At 42.8% G+C, this 21,823-nt stretch overlaps 1 protein-coding gene across 1 annotated transcript; it reads right to left on the bottom strand.

Moving 5' to 3' along the window:
• Positions 1–1,035: 1,035 nt before the first annotated feature.
• Positions 1,036–8,883, bottom strand: TMEM128 (transmembrane protein 128). The gene is made up of 5 exons (XM_079703990.1): positions 8,780–8,883; positions 6,996–7,137; positions 4,613–4,771; positions 2,466–2,574; positions 1,036–1,212 (listed from the first exon to the last, which is right to left on the bottom strand). The coding sequence occupies exons 1-4, from the start codon at positions 8,874–8,876 to the stop codon at positions 2,475–2,477; spliced, it is 498 nt and encodes a 165-aa protein (XP_079560116.1). The 5' UTR covers positions 8,877–8,883; the 3' UTR covers positions 1,036–1,212; positions 2,466–2,474.
• Between the last annotated feature and the right edge of the window lie 12,940 nt (positions 8,884–21,823).

Genomic DNA, 21,823 nt, shown 5'->3' with positions numbered 1-21,823 from the left:
ACCCTCACAGGCATATGTACATGAACTGAGCTTGATTCTGTTTACCAATCATGCCTGCCTCTTCCCATTCCTGCTCTTTGATCTACTTTGTCTTTCATTCCCTCTCCATTACCATTTATTGAGTGAGCACCTACTGTGTGCCAGGCACTGTAGTAGGTGTTTCATAAACATTATTCTTATCACCCGCAACCCAACAACACAGACATTGTTCCTGCCTCACAGCTGGAGAAAGACTAACTGCTACTCAAGGTCAAGATTAACTACTACTGCAGGGTGTGATCCGAGCCAGACACAAGTGTTGACTGAAACATATCATCACCTGAAGTCCCTTGGGGGTGGGGAGCGCAGAAACCAACATAAGGTACTTAAAATGTCACAATACTTACGATGTTTAGGTTTAATGTAAACATATTTGCATTTGAAAGTGCAAATACTGTCTTCCATTGGTCTTTGAAAAGCAGAGTAGCCTTCTCTAAAAAGAAGCCTTATTTCTATAGTGAAAGTGCTAATAGCTGAAGACAGAAACAATTCCAAAGTTTGTATTACCAAAACCCACAACAAAGTTATAGAAATACTTTATTTAAATATTAAGAAAAAAATTACACATACTTAAGATGATTAAAAGTTCATATGTTAAACAAATGCTAAAAACCCAGTAATTTACACAGTGATAAATCTTAAGTGATGGGAAAACACAAAATCCTTTCAACTGGTCCTCCTCCTAACAAAACTATTATAAAAATGGTATTATATAGGAATTGCTGAAGTTGGGTTAAAGGCACATGACACTATCATTCCTTTATATACACAGCCAGTCATCTCATACACTGAACTGTTCCCCCTTAAATGGAAGAGTGAACAACTTCTCTACACTATCAGGAGTACATTATCCATCTCTAATGAAAATTCATTTAAATTTTTATACTAACAGTTTCTCCAATGATCCAAACAGATTAACACCGCAAATTAGTTATTTGTCTTGAATAGAATATTTCTACTTTGAATCTGAAAAATTCGATAATGAGTTTAGGAATATGCAAATGAAATATAATTTATTCTGATTTCAACTACAGAGCTATAAACTTACAATTCTTCCAAGGAAACCATTCACTTCATAGATGCAAAAACACACTGTAGCTTTTCCATTATGTCTGCGGTGCTTTCAGCTAGGAGGATATTAATCATTCACTTTAAACTGACATGTCCTTACACCTGAAAGAAAACCCAAGCGAGACATTCTATCTCAGGCTGTTGGATTTAATATTAAAAAGCACAGTTCAATCTCCCTGCTTACAACATTCTCTGGCTCTCTGCTACCAATTATAAGTTGATGTCGGCAGTAAGTCAAAAGCTCCTGAACACGTGGAAAAACTCAACACTGAACAGCCAGAGATTCAAAGGAGACAGGGTCAGACGAGGGAATGCTCTTGTGGCGACAGGTCAAAAGGGACAGAGGACATACTGTGAGAGTCCAAACGGTCCTAGACACAGCACAACATGTGGAGGGGACTCTGCACATCAGCATGTGTGTGCTAGCAGCTATTTTCAGACTAGCAACAATGAGAGGACATCCATTTCTTCTTTACTTCCCTTTAAAACTCCAAAGGGAGAACATGCTGTCTGTGAGCTGAAATGTCAGTTTTCTTTTGCACCCATAACTGAGTGCATTAACTTTTTCTTCTCTGGGTTTCAGTTTTCCAAGTTTACTTCTCTGGGTCTCAGTTTTCAAGTTTACTTCTCTGGGTCTCAGTTTTCAAGTTTACAAGTAAGTAAACTGACATATGGAGTAGATTTTCTCCAAGTTCTAACATAAGCAACATGAAGAGAGGGACCGTCTGTCTTTTTCACCATGTCCCTAAGCATGTACAGTGAGTATTCTGAACACATACTTATTCAATAAATGAGTTATCTGACAATTAGCAAATAGACCCCATTGTGAAGGCAGCAGGCCCAGGGACACAGTGGTCTCTGGGGAAGCAGAAATTCTATAAATAACATGGAAGGAAAAGGCTGATGTGCCATCCATCAGATTTTTATGAGGCAGCCAGGACAGTTAGAAAACAGATTTTTCTTCTCAACTGGGTAAAACTGCCCATTCTTCCCATATTCCCATTAACTAAGAACGATCTAGCCAATAGTCATCTGTATAGAAGTAGATAGAAGTCTACTGCAATAGAAAATGGATCAATGTGTGAACTTATCCATATTGGAAGGTGCAAATACTCTCTTCATGAGATCTTGGAAGGTCAGGGTGCCTTCTCTAAAAAGTAGTCACTTAGAACTAAATTATGCAAATGGAAAGGGATCACAGTCCCTTCTACCTCAGAGTTCAATGGATGAACAACTCTCATGTAAACATGACTGAAATAATTTACTAGTCCGTTATTGCTATGTCCACTAAAAATTATCATGAAAGACTTTTTCAAATGCATTCATTATTAGAAATACCATTCCAGAAATCTTACCTTTAGAAATCATCCAAGGAGTGAGATCAACATTACAACCCCCATAAACTGGGTAAACAACAGCAGTGGAGTGAAAAATGACCACACATGCCATAAAGCAACATTGAAGCTGAAAAGAAAAGGACAAAATAGCCACACGGTTCACAACTATAGCTATACTCTATACAACTATATTCTATTGTAGAATCTAGATTTAAAGGACTCACTTTTACCCGGTTTGGGAAAGTTCATTCAGCCAGTAACTTTCTATATATAAATCATGTTTCTCAGATATGTGATTTAGCCAATATTGGAAATATCACAATTTCTTCAAAAAGTACTCAGAACTGGAATCACTAAAGCTCCTCTAACGAGAGCTGGCCTGGCTTAACAGAGACTTCAGTCTCTTAACATTAGTATCTGTAAAGGAACATGAAATAAAATGACTACAGCCTGCTTTTACGATCTCACACACTACCAAACTATAATGGTAAAAAAAAAAAAAAAAATTAGACGGTTAAAGTATTTTGCTGTTAGAAACAGAATGAAAAAGTAATCATTTATAAGCTGCTATTAAACTTTCCATTGAGAAAAACACTATTCCTGTCACCAAGGTAAGAATAACACACTTTCTAAGTGCAATGATTTTTATGAACTGAATTTTTAAGAGCAGAAGTTAATAAAGGAAAATTATAGTCAATTAAATAAGTGTTTCAGATAGTTAATGACTAACATAATATTTTGAGAAGTAGAAATTTAAATAGCTATAATCCTATTGTTCTAAAACATACAATATTTCTGGGGGTGACGTTAGCCTTATAAGAAATTATAAAATAAGACAACTGTCTACACTCGTCACTGAAGGGTTAATAAAAAACCGCATCACAATGCAACATATGTCAAACACCCATAAACTTCAACTACAGAAAATACATAATAGAAAAAATACATTTAAACTGAATGTGTACAAAGGTGTGTGGTTTTCCCCAAATTAAAATGCAATTAATATAAAGAGAGAAAAAAACCTAAAAGGCCATACACAATGTTCAGTGTAGTTTTCTCTCTGGTTGGCAGGATCATGGGATTTACTTCGTGTTTTTCTGTAATTTACAGATTTTTCTTTAATGAGCAAGTTATAAAATACTTCTATAAACATAAAAAAAACTTTTCATTGAGAACCTCTTAGCTTATGTAAAATGATGTTAATTGTGGCATTATTTATAACAGCGAAAGAATAAAAAAAACAGGGAGCTGGTTAAATAAATCATGGTATGTCCATGCAGTGATAATGATGTAACTGTTAAAAAGAATGAGACACATCTATATGTACTGGTATGGAAGAATTCCAAACTCAATTTAAAAAAAAAAAAGATCACTCTGGAAAAATAGTTTGGCACTATTTATTGGAGTTGGAGGTATGCATACCCAATGAGCCAACGATTTCCCTTCTAGAGATATGTATATATGTATGCATGTACATATACATCCAACAGAAACATGCACAGACACACAAGACATACACAAGAATGTTCTTAACAGCATCACTCATAATAACCCCAAACTGGAAACAATCCAAATGCTATCAACAGCAGAACAGATAAACTGGGATTTGGTTATAAGATGGAATGCTGAACAACAATGAAAACGAGCAACTGTTATGCACAATATGGATGAATCATACATAATGGTGCATGTAAACAGTCAAATGTAAAAGAATACATACTATATGAACCCATTTCTATAAGAGATGCAAAAGAAAGCAGTTACCATGAAGGTGGGGACAGTGTTTACCTGCGGGCAGGAATGAAGGTAGAGTGACTGGGAGGGGGCATGGAAGGGGTTAGAGGGGGCCGGCACAGATCTCTTGACCTCGTTAGGGTTTACACCAAGGCTCACTGCATAATTCAGCTGTACATTTTAGATTCTTCCACTTTTCTGTCTGTATTATACTTCACAATGAAAATGATTTAAAAAGCAAAATGCAACATATATATATAGCATGTCACCATTTGTATTTTAAATAACTAAATATATAAGTAAAGAAAGATACTACTGAAAAGGGAATCAAGGAGACTGTTTTCCCATTATTCCCTTTTTTTCCCTCTTGAATTTTGTACCACGTACCTCATTACCTGATCAAAAAAATTTTCATTCCAAAGGTAACTTACCAAATTCCTGCTACAATAAAAGTAGCAGTTGTAATAGGTATCAACGTTGGATACTTGATATCATAATCTTCAATTCCACAATACCATTCCAGATAGACTATGCAGTAAAATGCAATCGATAAGCTAACAAGCAACAAGGCACCGCCAAACAGAAACCAACTGTAGAGACAAAAATAATACCCTTCTATTATCCTCTTTTACATCCTCTGCAGCCTAATAGTAAATAATCTTTTTTGACACATCTGAAATGTGACATAGGCTCATATCGTTGCTGGCTTACCATACCAATGGCAGTGATCCCATTTTTGACAGTGCATGTATCTGACAAAGGTTCTGTAAGTTTACCTTTGAATACAGGTGATTTGAATTTTGAGTCCTGTCCCATAACACAGGGCCTACCAGCCAGGTAGGACTCGGCCCTGCTACTACAGAAAGGAAGCATCTGAACTTACTGCATCAGAATTTCTACGTCTATCCTTAGAAAGATGTTATTTGCAATTTTGCTCCAGACTGTGTGCAGCATACCTTGGGTCTAGACAATATAAACTACTTATAAAGGCACTTCAGATACCTGAAGCTGACTAGAAATTCAGTGATTGTTAAGCAAATATATACACAAAAATCAAGTAGTTTAAAAAAAAAGTGCTAATTGACAGCACTTAACAAATCAGGTATCTTAAGAGTTTTCATTAATAGACTAAATGTCTATTTCTAAGAAGAATATCAACTGGGGAAGGGGCAGAGGCACCCACAGGTACTCAGCCCCAGCTTGCAGGAGGTCTAGATCTGATAGGAGGCGGGCAGGTAGAGATGAGAGTGAGACACGTGAGAGGATGAAAAAGGAAGACTCTAAACACACACACACACACACACACACACACTCACACACACACACTTTCATAAACTAACCGACAAAAAAGGACGTCTTCTTTAAACATACAGGAAAGCGAGCGGCTTTCTGGTTGTTTCTGAAGTTCTGAGTGTGACAGTAATAAAGATTTCAACAGATGCCATCAACTCCTCCAAGTTACGCAGGGTTTCTTGAGATACTGAATATCAATTTGGAAGGAGTTAATTCATATTGCCTCTCGTAAAAGATTTCTAAATGAAACCCTCCCGTTCCTAGAATATCTCCAGTCCTCCCCCAAGGGACAATGGCTTTTTGCTCCTTCCAACTCCACACGAGACCTGGCTCAGTGTGTGTGAGAAAAAGCTCATCAGCCCCTTCCTTCCAGCCCCTGCGGGTCATGGGAGGAGGCCAGATTTGGAGAATCAGAGCAATGAACCCTTTTTCGAGAAAGCAGAAGGCAGCCTGCACGGACTGTCTCTGGGTAGCGCTCTCCCGCCACAGCTGCCCCAACTCCCCGCTGCTTACCGAGGCCTCAGCAAGAATGCAACACTACTCTACTCAAAATCCTCAGCCTTCGGCCATGCGTTTCTGTCTCTTTTCCTCTAAGATGACACTTCTTTGAGGACAGGCCTATGACTCTCACTTTCTTTTCATGCCCCCCAGTCCTGGTCTGGAGGCTGAGTCCAGGCTCTGTCACATACCACTGGTGGGCTACTGGGTACCACTACTCCTGTGGGCGCCCCCAAACACCTTACAGTGTAGTGAGCTATTCCTTACCTCACCATCTCCTTTAACTACTAAGAATACTTAGTATTCTCATATACAAGGATACATAGGACACAAATGGATAAATCCTCTCATCTCTCCTGAAACCTCAAAAAGGCCTACCTCCTGAGGCTGGGCTGGACTGGGTGCCCCTTCTAGGTGCACTCACAGCATCCCGCACATACCCTCGTACACGCAAACAGTACGCACCACATGACTTACTCATCTATCACAGCCTAAAATGAGCTGGTGGAGGGTGAGAAACGTGCCTTGTTCATCACTGTCACCATAACTGGATACATCTTAGGCTCTCCTGAGATATTTCATGAACGAAGCAGCAGGTGCTACTGATGGTGTGTGAAACGACCATCCCTTCTTTTCCCAGCCCAAGTTCTAGACCAATTGAAAGACACAAAGAAACCAAACTGATCCCTCCTCCCAATGCTCGTGTACTTGATCTTCTTAAAGACCTTCAGTCATTCTCTCTGCATGGTTTACAAGTGGATTAGGTCCTTCTTAAGTTCACTACTGTCCTCATCCTACAAAACATCTGTGCTGAAAAAGCCCACTGAAATAATTTCCAGCCTCACCCACTCTGCGGTACGTGCCCAGAAAACACACTCTCTTTTTCAACTCTGCATCACCAGCACCTCCAACACCATGCCCGGCAGAAAGTAGGTGCCTACTAAGCATTTGAAGAATTCGGCTCACAAAACGTGAAAGATAAAACACGTATGTTTAACTTACGAAGCAATAAAGTTTTCTTACCTGCTGGTGTGAAAGTTTTCTTTAACGGTTTGAAAGAAATCGACATAATAGGTCACAGCAATGGATGCCAAAATCCAGAATCCAGAATGGATATTAAGTCTTGGAAGAGGTTTCTCCTTTTTCTCAACAGGTGTAGAGGTTTCTGCAAATAATGGAGAGTTCAACTTATGAAGTAACCATTAACTTCACAGGAAGAATTATACCTTTTTTTTGGCCACGCCGTGCCACTTACAGGATCTTAGTTCCCCAACCAGGGGCTGAACCTGCTCCCTCGGCAGTGAAAGTGCAGAGTCCTAACTACTGGACTGCCAGGGAATTCCCCACCCCCTTTTTTTTTAAATTACACCTGTTTTAAGTCAAATAAAATAATTTCCTAGAGCTTTCTAAGAACCACATTCTCTCCCATTATAGTATCAATTTCTTCTGTAAAACCACCAAAATAGGTTTATATTTTTAGAAATAATTAATAGGAGCCTGCCATAAAACCTGTCCAATATAGTCAACTTTTTTGCCGCTAAATGAGTTTTGCAACCAAATTTATTTATACAGTCTTTTGGAAAGAATAATGCCATCTGGTAGTATAGGAATTTTAATGCTACGCTTCACATATAGTCTAGGAAAGTGATTAGTCCTGTTAATTAAGAAAAATGCAAGTGGCAAACATAAGAACACAAAATGGACTTGATTTTCCAAAAACACTACTTACAAGTACATATTTTAATTTTTTAAACAAACACAACCTTTTGGGGCAGCTCAAAAGTGGAAAGGGCACACTGGAGGTCCAGTCCCAACATGGTACTGTCTTAGACAGGTGATGGACAAGCCAAATTCCTGCCATTTGGGACCCAATCTGAAAGAATGGGTCAAATGGGGTCTAACAAGTTCCTCATGTGACTGACATGCCCTCTCTCTCAGTTCATGTGAGAACCACTAGTATGTAGCCAAGGTTCCCGAACTTTTAGCTGACCATCAGAATTCCTGGGAAGCTTATTCGTAATACAAATTCTGCGAGACACCCTCGAAATTTATAAACCAGCATGCCTGCGCATGTTTTCTGTGTTTACTTTTTAAAAGTAATAAACACACAAGATTTACAACATACAGGACAAAAAGATCTAAGGTGAAATCTCTCTCTTTATCCTTAACCCCAGTTCCCCAGCCCCAAAGCAGCTACCAGTAATAACATCTACTGAATTCTTGCATATTCTATGCATCTACAGGTGAACACACACCGCATGTTATCTGGTTTGAACACAAATGGTGGCATACCATACGTTGTTCTGAGCCTCCCTTTGAAAAGCATCCACACTGGTACATAAAAGTCTGCCTGCTATGTCATGTATAAACAGCCAAGTGTATTTAACCAGCTCCCTGCTGACGGACAATTAGATGTTTCCAGTCGTTCGCTACTACAAGCAAAGCTGAGATGAAAGACTTTGCACACACGCCCTTGTGTACTGCTACGAGTACGCTCCTTTGTTAGGTTCTTAGACATACAATCTGTGGATATTTTTTATTTTAATGGATATTGCCAAACAGGTGTTAAACCAGCTCTCCTGGGAATCCTGAAGACCAAGATGCGCTGGGCTACCTGATCTCTAAGGGTCTTTTACGACAGTAAATACCCGACTTGCAAAACTACTTGGTAAGCCTTGAAAAAACGAAACCCGGTCCCTCCTGACTGGGTAGGGCTGCGAGAGGCCCGCGGGGCCGGCCGTGTCCGGCGCCTCGCCTCCGGGAACCTCGGCGCGACTCGGAGCGCGCCAGGCGGGGGGGTGCCTCACCCGGCCCGGCGTAGCCCTCGCGGTCCAGCTGGACCGCCGCGTCCCGCGGGAACAGGTATCTCCGCCGGAGTCGCTCCCGAGCCTGTAGAGCGTCCATCTTAGCACCGCCCAGAAACTGGGCGGTAGTGACGTCAAGCCTACCGGAACTTCCGGCATCGGTTGCCGGCGGAGGGAGGGATTTCCTTTTGTAAAGGAGGGAGACTGTTGTCTTCGTGGTTTTGTTCGTGAGAACGTACGGAGGGTTTGGTTTTCCTATCTCAGTGCTCAAATCCGCAAACATGATTTGAATTTCAAAATATTTATCCTTCCCCACTTAAAGATATCCAGTTTGTTCCGAACTATGGAAGCCCAGAAGGGTCAAGCTCACCGATGCCGGCGAATGCGCGCGGGCGGGTGTGCGAGGTCCTTCCGGGGTATTTCGTAGCTTTTGTGCTCTGCGACCTGAATCCTGTGGCTCCTGTATGCCCAAAGCATCTCAGCCCCCAGCTTCTTTCCTCCTCCTTCTCAGGAGTCGCCCAGCTAGACTTGAAAGAGTCAGAGGCCACCCAGGAGGAGGAAAGGACCGCTGGGCCGGGCCCGGAAACCTGCGGTGGAGTCTGGGCCTGGCGCTGACCGCTCGGGTGGGCTCAGGCAAGAAATAAACCTTTCTGGGCCTGTTTCCTCTTCTGTACAACGGGGATTATACCTGCCTCATGGATTTGTTCTGGGGTTTTAAATGTGAAGCACCCGTATGTGGTTCGTGTTAGCCCCCTTCTTACGGCCCCCAGCCAGAAACGTGAAAGCTAAATTTGTACTTTCCCAGAAATCCGTCAGTTCCCATCACTCACGCTCATAAACTGAAAAAGACTGTGTCACTAATTCACAAGTTTTCCTCCATCAGTAATCCTGTTTGCTACTCTCCTGCCTCCTTCCTACCGTGTCATATGTTGAGAAATTTTGTTCTTAACCCTTCAAACTTTTGCTGAGCACCTACTGTCTGCTAGGAACTGGTAGGCACCATGCGAGGCAATGGAGATAAGATGGATAAGACATGACGTTGCCCTTGAGGAGCTCCAGGGCCAAAAATGACCACAGAGACCTAGTACAGTAGAAAGCACTATTTATAAATGTATGGAAGCGTTTCATTAATTCAGTCAACAAACATTTTCTGAGCAGCTACATCTGCTAAAATGCTGAGGACAGGGGCAAGTTAGAATCTAGTGGTGGAGATTTCCATCCAATGCCATAACAGAGATACTGCATATGGGGTTATGGGAGCACCGAATAAAGGGCAGCCCTTCATTCTGCTGTGGTACGTGGGGACCAGGGAGAGTGGCTTGAGGTAGGTTGAATACAGGGATGGATAGTCCAGAAAGCCACCCAGGAAGTAAAATCTGAATTAGTAGGCACTCTTTAATATCTCTATGTGTTGTGAGTGTTTCCAGAAGAAATGCAATAAATATTCAAGAAAAGAATGTCAAGTTTCTACAGGTTTATTTCTATCATTTCTTCAGCCCTTGTAGCAAACCCTTTGGAGCAAAGGATTTAACAACTGGTTGCATCATATGGCCTTTCTACACAATACCTCCTTTTTCCCGTTTTGTTTTTTTCTTTTTCTTTTCAGACTCCTAAAGAACCAGGGTTTATCTCTTCAAAGCCACCTGGGGTCTTTGCCCTCCCTTCTCCTTTTGCTTGTACAGGGTTAGAAGCCTTGTTAACAGGAAGTGAATTCCTCTTATCAAATACAGTCTTCTGTTGATTGTCTCCTTGTAAAAAGGTCAGTGCTGGGTCTCCCTTGTAATTGAATATTCCCGAGAGCATCGCAACCATTCCAGGGTTTCCATATGTACAATGTTCGGGTCAGATCAGTTTCCCCTTTGGTGGTTTCAGGGCCTTTGTATTTGGATCCAAATGCCTTCCAGCTTTTTGTTCCCCCCTGATATTTTAAATGCACTTCTTGCAGACCATATTGATGATACTTAAAAGCAGGTTGGAAAAAAGCCGGCATTTAATGACCACATCTTCATTGCTAGGGCCCATTAAATAAGTTCTTCAATGTGTGTACTATGCACCGAAATGATAGATGTATGATATCAGATTGCTACCAACCAAGAAATTTCATTTTGACTGTGGATTACTTTTGGGGAAAAAATTAATTTGGCTGTGACCTTTGCTGGCCTTCCCTTAACAATGTGGTTAAATCCAAGGTGTTCATAGACTATTGAATCCTGGCTCCATCACTCTGGATTCCTTGGGCAAGTTATTTCATTGTCCTAAGTATCAGTTTCCTCATCTGTGACACACTGGGTTCCAGAGTGAAGATAAGTGTATACCAATTGTTTAGGCTAGTGCCTCACACGTTCAAGCAGTGGTAGTTATTAACTGGCCTTGCCAGGCTTTCTGGATTTGGTTCCTGCTTACCTCCTCATCAGTTATTCCCTTCTCCTTGGGCTCGTTACTCTTTGTTGCAATTTTCCTTCTGCTTGTGCACTCCCAGTTGACGGGGGGGCTACAACCATGTCATAGCTGCTCCCCAATTGCCTTGCAAACACCTGGCACATAGCAGGTGATAAAAGAAATTTTTACATATTGAGATATAGGGAAATCATTCTGGCTTCTACATGAGTTAACTAGAATTTTATGCTAACTAAAATAGCCTGTTTGTGGCCTATCAAACCTACTTTGTACATCTGTCTTATTTTTTTTAATTAAATTATTTATTTATTTATTTTTGGCTGCGTTGGGTCTTCGTTGCTGCGCACGGGCATTCTTTAGTTGCAGCAAGCAGGGGCTACTCTTCGTTGTGGTGTGTGGGCTTGTCATTGTGGTGGCTTCTCTTGTTGCGGAGCAGAGGCTCTAGGTGCAAGGGCTTCAGTAGTTGTGGCACGTGTGCTCAGTAGTTGTGGCTCGTTGGCCCTAGAGCGCAGGCTCAGTAGCTGTGGCGCACAGGCTTAGTTGCTCTGCGGCGTGTGGAATCTTCCTGGACCAGGGCTTGAACCCGTGTCCCCTGCATTGGCAGGCAGATTCTTAACCACTGCGCCACCAGGGAAGCCCTGTACATCTGCTTTAATTATTAAAGAAAAGGGCACATTGACCAGATGTAAAGAATGTCCATTTTAAAAATAAAGATTAAATGCCCCTCTTCCCGGGACACCAATGCTGGTCCTCCTTTGATGATAAGACTCCCTTCCCAGGTGCCAAGGCCATTACTGTATGTGTTGTGGTCTACAAGAGACCCACTGGTAGGGGTTTCAGGATCTACAAAACAGCTCGCAGGATATGGCTGAGAATATTATCTATAGCCCTTGAGGAGGAACTAAATGTCCTCAATAAAGCATGTCTTCCGGGGAGCAGTTCAGTGTTCAGCCTCTCAATACCGGCCAGGATGCCCAAGATAGGTCATCAACAACTTCAAGAAGCGTTTATTCAGCATGTATTGGTATGTGGTGCTAGGTTCCGTTCAGATCAAAGAGAACAATCTAGACATGGCCCTTTCCTAGCCATACCTTTCAACACACACAGAATGATAATGATCCCCGTCAGTGCTATGGGCCTCTTTGGTTTACAAAGACCTTTCAGCAACTCAGTGAATTAGGTAGGGAAGGTGTGAAAATTATTTTCATTTTAGAGGTGAAGGAACCTCAGAGAGGTTAAGTGTCTTGCCCAAGGTCACACAGCTCATAAGGGTCAAAGTTCCATTTCAGAGCAGGAATCGCACACTCAAAGGGGTAAATGAAGAAGGTTCAATGAAAGGATTCTTTAACAAGCTAGGGGCAGGGCTAAGGGAACTGACAGTGGACTAGGAAGCAACCCTGAGTGTTATGGATTGAACTGTGTCCCTCAAAGATGCTTTGTTGAAGCCCTAGCCGCCAGTACCTCAGAATGTGACCTTATTTGGAAATAGGGTCATTGCAGATGTAATTAGCAAAGATGAGATTATCCTGGAGAAGGGTGGGCTTAATCCAAAGTGACTGTTGTCCTTATATGAAGAAGAGAGACACAGAGAGGCAAGGGGACAATGCCCTGTGACCAGGAAGGCAGAGACTGAAGTGCTGCATACACTGTGAGCCGAGGAGGGCAGAGGAGCTCGGAGGAGCGCCAGGATCGACAACCAGCGACCAGAAGCCAGGAGGAGGGAAGAATGGATTCTCCTCCACAGGCTTCAGAGGGAGCTCCACCCTGCCATCACTTTAATTTTGAACTTCTAGCCTCCAGAACTGTGGGAGAATGCATTTCTATTGTTTTAAAAAATAAATAAATAAAGTGAGTCACATGAATTCTCTGGTTTCCTGGTGCATCTAAAAGTTATGTTTACACTATGCTGTAGTCTATTAAGTGTGCAATAGCATTATGTCTAAAAAAAGCAATGCTATACCTGAATTTTAAAATGCAAGACAAAAAATTACAATAGTAACATGAAAGATCACAATAACAAATATAATAATAATGAAAAAGTTTGAACTATGGCAAGAATTACCAAAATGTGACACAGAGACACAAGGTGAGCAAATGCTCTTGGGAGAATGGCACTGATAGACTTGCCTGATGCAGGGTTGCCACAAACCTTCAATTTGTAAAAAATGCAAGTGTTTGCAAATTACAATAAAACAAGGTTTGAGTGTGATTGAACTACCTGTTTGGCAGTTTAATTGTAATTGCTGAGTGAATACCTAGTTTCCCAGAGTGTAAAGGTCTCTGCCAAGACTCACAGCTAGTGAAGTGGAGCTGGGATTTGAACCCACAGCGGTTTAGGCTCCCAGCCTAAGCACTGAGCTGCCGTGCTAATGACTCAGAGCTTCTCAGAACAGAAACTGTGGAAAAGTCAGAGTGCCCGGAGGGCTCATTCTTGCCGAATGCTGGCTCCCTGGTGCCAGACTCCCTTATCCTGTTAGAAACCCAGAAGGGAACATGTGGTGACCTGGTTGCCCCTTTCCTACCCAACCCATGGCAGGCATTGCTAACAGAAAACAGCATTTCTTCCCCTTCCTAAGAGAGGGATAAGGGCTCAAAATCCTCAAGAACACCAGAAAACCAAGAAATCCTCAAGAACACCAGAAAACCCCCAATTAACTGGAGTTGATAGGTCAGATACAGTCTATTAGCTGTTATTAGCTTGAGGGCTTGGGACATGCCAGACAACAGTACAGAATGCTAGCTGGGGACTGCTTTTATATCAGTTAAGAATCTTCCCTAAAAGACTCACTTCACTCATCTAGATGAACTGAAAATCACTAAAGTAAATATGCAAACATACATATATTAAACAGAATCCATAAGGAGACCCCCCTGCCAACCTTAGGAAAATCAAGGTGCTTCAGTTTTGTATTGGTGGGCAAATCCTGATCACAGAGGGTCAGCTGGGCTCTGTGACCTCCCCTTGGGCATCACCTCCACCAGCACGGCCACAACTCCTGAGGAACCTGCAGGCCCTCAGGTTAAGAAAACTGAACAAGGAGGGGAAAACACCAGCCTGGCATTGGAGAAGGGGGTGGGGGAGGGATAAATTAGGAGATTGGGATTAACATATACACTCTACTAGATATAAAATAGATAACCAACAAGGACCTACTGTATAGCACAGGGAACTATACTCAATACTTTCTAATAACCTGTATATAACCTATATATACAGGTTATTAACATATATATACATATAAAACTGAATCACTGTGCTGTAACCTGAAACTAACACGATATTGTAAATCAACTTAAAAAAAAAAAAAAAAGACTGGCAACGGAGAGCAGAACTGGCTGCAAGGGAAGGGCGGCCACACCATGAAACCCAGCATCAGGCTGGATGAAACTGGAAGATGGATATTAGGGACCTACATGCAGTACCTGCCACCACGACAATGCTTTGGAACCACCGTCTCTCCTTCTAGACCCACTATTCTCAAACATCCTCATACAGTAGAGCACCACTTTTGGGGGATATCATGAAATATGGATAAATTAAGCAAAAAATAACCAAGTGCTATAAAAGTTTATGCCAGGTTTCACGGAATCTAAACTAGAATCAAGTGGTGACAAGGGCCAAGAAGCTTAAGAAATTTTATGCAGGGACACCTTAAAATTGAGAAAATTCTATTACCTTAAACTTTTTCTAAAACTGAGAGATTGCCGTTTCAATTTTAGCTGTAAAATACCTCTCTGTTCAGGATAAAATTGGTTGGAGCAGGACTATCCTATTACATTACTATTAGTATCCCGATGTAAACTTGATGCCAGATCCCAAGAGCAACGCTGTTCAAACTACCCAGTAGGACTGAGTCTTTACCTACCTTTGATCTACAATGGAGAAATCTAATATATGGACCACCACAGGCCGCCAACAGAAGTTGGCCTGAGGTCACCAGGAAGGCACAGCAGCAAAGGTCGTATTTCAGCAGCTCACAATACTGGCTCTGTGGCCAAACAATGGCCTGACCTTCCCAGCGATGTCTGACCTTTCAACTCTGACAAACACATGTATTTACTCAGCAATTACAATTTAAGCTACTAAAAGGGCAGTTTAATCACTTATATCAAAGGGAATAAATTAAAGCTTCCCTGGATCCCAGAAGAAAAAAGCTACATTAGCCTTTCACCTCTAAAACAAAGAAACTTCTCTTTCACCAGGGCATACAGTGGTTTCTCTGAAATCCTCATTGTCTGTAACCAAGACAGACAGAAGGAAGGTTCAGCCCCAAATTGCAAGTTAAAAAATCTCAGATCTAAAAGGACAGTCGTAGAGTATCTAAGTAGTTGTCATTTTTTAAGCTGAGGGAAATTGCTATTCTGATTTATTTTTAACATCATTCGAGACTGAAATCTGAAAACTTGGAGATGACATTTTCCAGTTTTATAATCTAGTGGTAACCCCCAGGGATCATACTTGACAGCACTAAATTTAACAGCTATTTAGAGGAGCTAGATACAGAGATAGAAATTTGAGAAATATTCAATTTCAGCGCATTTTGGGGCAAAATAAACACATATCCCCTCACACACTGAGGGTGGCAATGTAAACTGGGAAAAGCACCCTGGAAAACAGTTTGGCTGTATCTATTACAGCTGAAATCCACCTGATGATTCAGCAATTCCACTCCAAGGCAGGCACGCAGCAGAAATGAGAAAGTGTATGCACCAGTATACGTGTAGATGTTGATTTCATTAGACATTCAGCTGCCCTCCCCCGCCCCCGCCCCACAGGAAAAGCTGAACATCTCATTGACAGTAGAATGGAGAAATACTGTACAGCAATAAAGACAGCATAAGCTCCTGTTACAAAGCAACATGGATGAATCTCATGGAATCTTTTTTTTTTTTTAATAAATTTATTTATTTATTGGCCGTGTAGGGTCTTCCTTGCTGTGCGCGGGCTTTCTCTAGTTGCGGTGAGTGGGGGCCACTCTTCGTTGTGGTGCACGGGCTTCTCATTGTGGTGGCTTGCCTTGTGCACAGCACGGGCTCTAGGTGCGCGGGCGTCAGCAGTTGTGGCGCGCGGGTTCAGTAGCTGTGGCTCGCAGGCTCTTGAGCACAGGCTCAGTAGTTGTGGCGCATGGCCTTAGTTGCTCTGCGGCAGGTGGGGTCTTCCCGGGCCAGGGCTCGAACCCGTGTCCCCTGCATTGGCAGGCGGATTCTTAACCACTGTGCCACCAGGGAAGTCCTCTCATGGAATCTTAAGTGAAAGAAGCCAGACACCAAAGGGTACATGCCCTATGATTCCATTTACATAAAATTCAAAACCAGGCTAAATCAATCCATGCTGACAGAAGTAAGGATATGCTTACCCTTCGGCTAAAGAGTCTATTTCTTTGATTTGGGTAGTAACGGCATTTAAGTGTGTGCACTCTGTGAAATGCTTTGAGCTGTCCATGCAAGTTTTTATGTTTCTGTATGTAAAGACTTCAATAGAAAGCTTTTATCAAAAATATAAGTTTGTGTGACAGTCTTATGGTTGTATCTGTATCTTGAAAAATGATGATATATAACTGAAAACTAGAGTATTACTTCAGAATTAGAGTGGATTTCTACATTAAAACATGCTGCCTTACTGCTCGGTTTGGCCACTGTGGTTCTTTTTTGCTTTAACAGCCCAGTCACTTGGAAAGCCATGTGCTGGAAAAAAGCAAGGTATCTAGAGGATGTGGCCTCTCCCTGGGGCCAGTGCCTCAGACAATCCATGGTAGACAGTGCAGTCTGGGCAGACTTCACACACTGGAAGACGAAATATTATCAGATACTTACTATGTGCCGGACACCTCATGTACAATATTTTAATTTCACTCTGTCTACCCTAGGAAGGCAGTATAATAGACAAAACCCCTGAGGTTCAGGGAGGCTACATAACCTGCCCTTGGCTAATAAGATGAAGTCAGATTCAATGTCAAGTCTCATTCTGGCACATGGAGCCCTGTTTAGCGTTTACCGCCTCCCACTGCCTCCCTTGTGGGTGGGAATGAGAGTCAGGGTGAAAGTAGGTGATGTTGCCGAAATTCGGCCTCTGTTCACCAGTGACAAATAGAAACGCAGCCACAGTTTTGGGTGAAGTAGAAAAGAATAGCTTTATTGCTTTGCCAGGCAAAGGGGGCCACGGCAGGCTAACACCCTCAAAACTGTGTGTTCCCCACTGGAGGGTGTAGTGAGGGGTCTAACAGTGTTCAAGGAGCAGGACGTGATCAGCTCATGACGTTCTTCTGATCGGTTGGTGGTGAAGTAATCAGGAATCAGCATCATCAACCTTCAGGTTCCAACGGGTTTGGGGTCTACGTGGCTTGTGGGCAGCATACAGTTCATTTCTTCTACCTGGTGAGGGTTTTAGTCTACAAAACAGCTCAAAGGACATGGCTCAGAATATTATCTACAGTCCTTGAGGAAGAACTTGACTTTGTTTAAAGGTCCTTGACTTTGTTTAATGGCTAAAGTATGATTATTTTGTCCTGCCTGTGTTCCTTTCTTTCTGCATTTTCTCACTTCTCTGATTAAATTTATTCTTTGACTAAAGTTTTTCTAAGACAAAAGGCAGGCGGAGGACGTGGGTGGGGACCTCTTCCGGGAAGGCCACACAGGGTCCTCCTTACAGTGAGGTGGCAGGGGTAAGAGAAAGATGACCCGAGCCCGCAAGGAGTTAGTAAATACCTGTCACTCAATCCAGAGGGCCAGTAATAACCTAACGGCCTCCATCCCCACCCTAGGCGGAATGACTCCCTCTCCCGCTGGGTGTACCTTACAGCTGGTTCATCCGCAGGACTTCTTACTGTGCTTGCCTTGAGGTTGTCTGTTTCCCTCTCCCTGAAGACAGGACAGAGACTGGCCCAGGGTGGGCACTCTGGAATTACCTCATTAGTCCCTGTGACTTAGAATAATTTTAACAACAAGAGGGCTTAGAGCAGAACTGCAGGCTCTTAGGGTACTGGAAGATTCAGGTCCAAACATGTTTTTGAGGAAAGGCAAAAATCAGTGCACACGACTTCCCAACAGAATCTCCTTAATTGTGAAATCCCACTGCATGCTTATGATCAGTGATTCCTCTTCCGAACCTGAGAGGGGCGAGGTTCTCACGTGTACCAACTCTTCTGCCAAAATCCAGCTTACTTGAGAGAGAGTGAGGATTAACTACACAACCCACCTCCTGCCCATGTGTCATTTAGGAATCAACATAAAGTTAACACTGCTGTACCTAGGAAATGAGAAATACAATACACTCTCCTTGGCTAAGGAGAAAAGAAACTTAGAAGGCCTATTCTAGCCATCTTGAAAGCTTAATTAGAAGAAGGGATAAAGGCTGAATGTACGCTGAGTTCCAGTAACCACAAAGAACTGGTAAGTACGTATAAAATGCCTTTTCTCCTATCTGAGCATAATTGATCTCTAATTTCCTTCCACAAGGAAGGAGTTATAATATTAAGAGTGCTATGGTGTCATGGTTCTATATCCAGGTAAAAGTCAACAATATACGATTATCTACTTTATGCTGGAGTCCAGTTTCATCACCGAGACAGGGCAGGGGGCACCACACACACACACACACAAAACAAAAAAACACCTAGGAGGATCAGTTTTCAGTGGCGGAATAAAGAACTACACATGTTTTCACCAATGGAGGTGAACTGAATAAAACTACTGATTCCTTAAAACTTTCCTTATTCAACTGCAAAAGTGCTATCTAAAAGAAAACAATCTGGGCTTCCCTGGTGGCGCAGTGGTTGAGAATCTGCCTGCTAATGCAGGGGACACGGGTTCGAGCCCTGGTCTGGGAAGATCCCACATGCCACGGAGCAACTAGGCCCGTGAGCCACAGCTACTGAGCCTGCGCGTCTGGAGCCTGTGCTCCGCAACAGGAGAGGCCGCGATAGTGAGAGGCCCGCGCACCGCGATGAAGAGTGGCCCCCGCTTGCCACAACTAGAGAGAAAGCCCTCGCACAGAAACGAAGACCCAACACAGCAAAAAAATAAATAAATTACTAAACTCCTACCCCCCAAAAAAAAAATAAAAAAATAAAAAAAATAAAAGAAAACAATCTATACCAAAGATTGCTTCTTCTTTTTTCTCCCCAAGTCCTAGAAATCTATTTCAGAAAAGAGAGGAAATTCAGGCTGCTTTGATACTGGGTTGGCCAACAAGTCTGTTCAGGTTTTTTTGTAAGATGTTATGGATAGACCCGAACGAACTGTTTGGCCAAATTGTTTTAATAGGACCTGGTCAGCTCAAGGTTTAACCCTGAAAGAAAAATGACATGTTTAGAAGGATAATACAATAACTTTTAAAGGATATTCATAACAATTTTCAGACCTGTTACAATGCGATTAACCTTGACTTTTATTAGTTTATTCTTATAACCACCCTGTGAGGTGGGTTTAAATAGAGAACTAGGAACAGGGTCTTTGAAAGCCTCTTTTTTCTTACTTCACACCCAGGTAACAAACCACTCGTACCTGCCCGGAGCAAGATTAACCTGGGGAAACTTGAGTGGTTTTGCAATTTTTAAATTCTCTCCACCTAAATGCCCCCTGCCTTCAGCTGCTTGACTATTTAGACTTCTGCATCAGCACAAGTCTGGCTGTCACAGCCAATCAGAAGAAACGGCAGCCCTGGGTTCACTCCTGCTTGGCCTCCCTTTCACTGTTCTGAGCCTCAGTTTCCTCATCAGACTGCAAAATGCCTTGTGTGTCTGACATAAAGAAGGATCCCAGCTGGCAACACATCTTAATCTTTTGGCGGGCAGAATACAGCCCATCTTCTCCCAAATCCTATTTGTAAACAGCATCACAGAAAATGGCCAGTGCATACAGCTGACAAATACCAGGAACGCCAGAAAGGATGTTATCAAAAAAAAAAATTTTTTTTAAGTGTGTCAAAATGCATGCCTGGCAGGTTTGGGGAAACCCAAGTGCCAGACCCATCAGACCAGCATAGGGACAGGCGGAACATGGTAGAATTCAATCTTATACTCAACTTAGACAAAATGAAGCTGTAAAGCCCCAAACAAATGTCATTAGATTGGTTCCAAAGTCCCCAGAGTTCCAATATCATCTGTGTTTGAGCTCAAGTCAGGCAGGCAATTGCCAAAACCAAAGGGTGGTCTCTGTGCTAAGACCTTGGGAAGGATCTGTAGATTGTGCTTTGCAGCCAGAGCCATGGGACAACTACAGGCATGGAGAGACGTTCCTGCCACCAACTGCAGTTTCCAACGAAGAGACCTGCCCATGACACTGACCATCAGAATCGCCATTTGCTGGCCTTGCTTCATCCTCGTAGAGCTCAAGGGAGCTGAGGGGCTACGTCCTCCGGCCCAACGTTCTGCTAGCATTCTGGAACAGCCTTAAACGCATGACAGTAAAACTGACGGAAAAATAAAAATCAACACAAATCCTGAAATACTGTGGTGCTTGTAGTACCCACAGGGAGTAGTGCTGTAGCCCCACCCCCATTCCCAGAGGACGACGGTCCTTGCTTCTGCTTCCTGGAGTGCTGGGACAGGGACGTCCTGGACTGGACTCAGGGCTCTGCTTTGTCCCTCTATGTGTTCTGGGTCAAGCTTCACTTTCCCACTTTTCTCCCCCCTTTGCTTCCAAAATGTCTAAAGCCTCTTGTCGCTCAGAAACTGTTCCTGCTGACAGTAGTGATGGCAACCACTGAATGGGTGTCTCTGGGCTTAGGTATGGTGTTGTGAGCTTTATACAAATTAGTCCCTTCACTCACAACCCAAGAGGGACCTTTACTGTTCCACTGTCCAGATGAAAAGAGTGAGGTTCAGAGCAGTTAACTACGAAGGGACCAAGCCAGGGCCTGACTCCAGGCCTGATTCTAAAGCCCGGGTCCTCACTGCTCCTGACACAGTGCCACTGAATCCCGCCATGAATCCCAGCAGCACATCCCCAAATCAGAACAGAACACAGTGCAAGTGCAGGAGGAAAGCTGGCTCATCTGGAACTCAGAGGCTCACAGCATATCTCTGTCTGCCCTGCTGCCCACCCCCGCCACTCCTATTAATGCCCCCCTCCAATCCTTTTAACACTTGTTCCATGCCCCATTCTTGCTTTCACCTGTAGTAAGAGGTATTAACGATGATAGTTAACACTGGTTAAAGGGGTGATTCTTACCACACACACCAGCTGTGAAGGAACTTGTGGGCAAAACCTACTCAAATATCAAAGAGTGGCCTGGCTCTCCTCCTGCATAATAAACTAGGATTTAGAGGACCAGTTCTGAAAGCATGCCAATCCAACTGGAGCACCGAATAATGGGTTCAGTTTCAAACGAGCTGGTTCTCTATACCTGGTCACAGGCCACACCCCAAAATCTAGTCACCAACAAATCTGCCATCTGTGGCCGAAGATGGACTGGGCCAGAGTGGATGGGCCAAACTGTTAAAGAGAAATCCCTTCTAAAGAGCAGAACTTCTGGCTGGGCAAGTACTATGACACACAAAAGACTGTTTCGACTATTCCTGGATGAAATACTACAATTCACATGTACACTAAACCACGCAAAAAACTAACCCACAAAACCCTCTAATTGAAAATGTGTAGAAGTGATTTAGTTAAAACAACTGCTTTCCGGCTTCCCTGGTGGCGCAGTGG

This window comes from Hyperoodon ampullatus, assembly GCF_949752795.1.
Source record: "Hyperoodon ampullatus genome assembly, chromosome: 1".
NCBI classification, from domain to species: Eukaryota; Metazoa; Chordata; class Mammalia; order Artiodactyla; family Ziphiidae; genus Hyperoodon; species Hyperoodon ampullatus.
This window is presented reverse-complemented; position numbering and strand designations above follow the sequence as displayed.

Bases quoted from the DNA above. Each gene is read 5' to 3' on its own strand.
- TMEM128 (XM_079703990.1), bottom strand. From the start codon at position 8,876: ATGGACGCTCTACAGGCTCGGGAGCGACTCCGGCGGAGATACCTGTTC. The intron at 7,138-8,779 runs GTGAGGCACCCC...CATTATTTGCAG, and splicing joins CGAGGGCTACGCCGGGCCGG to AAACCTCTACACCTGTTGAG. The intron at 4,772-6,995 runs GTAAGAAAACTT...TTGTCTCTACAG, and splicing joins GAAAACTTTCACACCAGCAG to TTGGTTTCTGTTTGGCGGTG.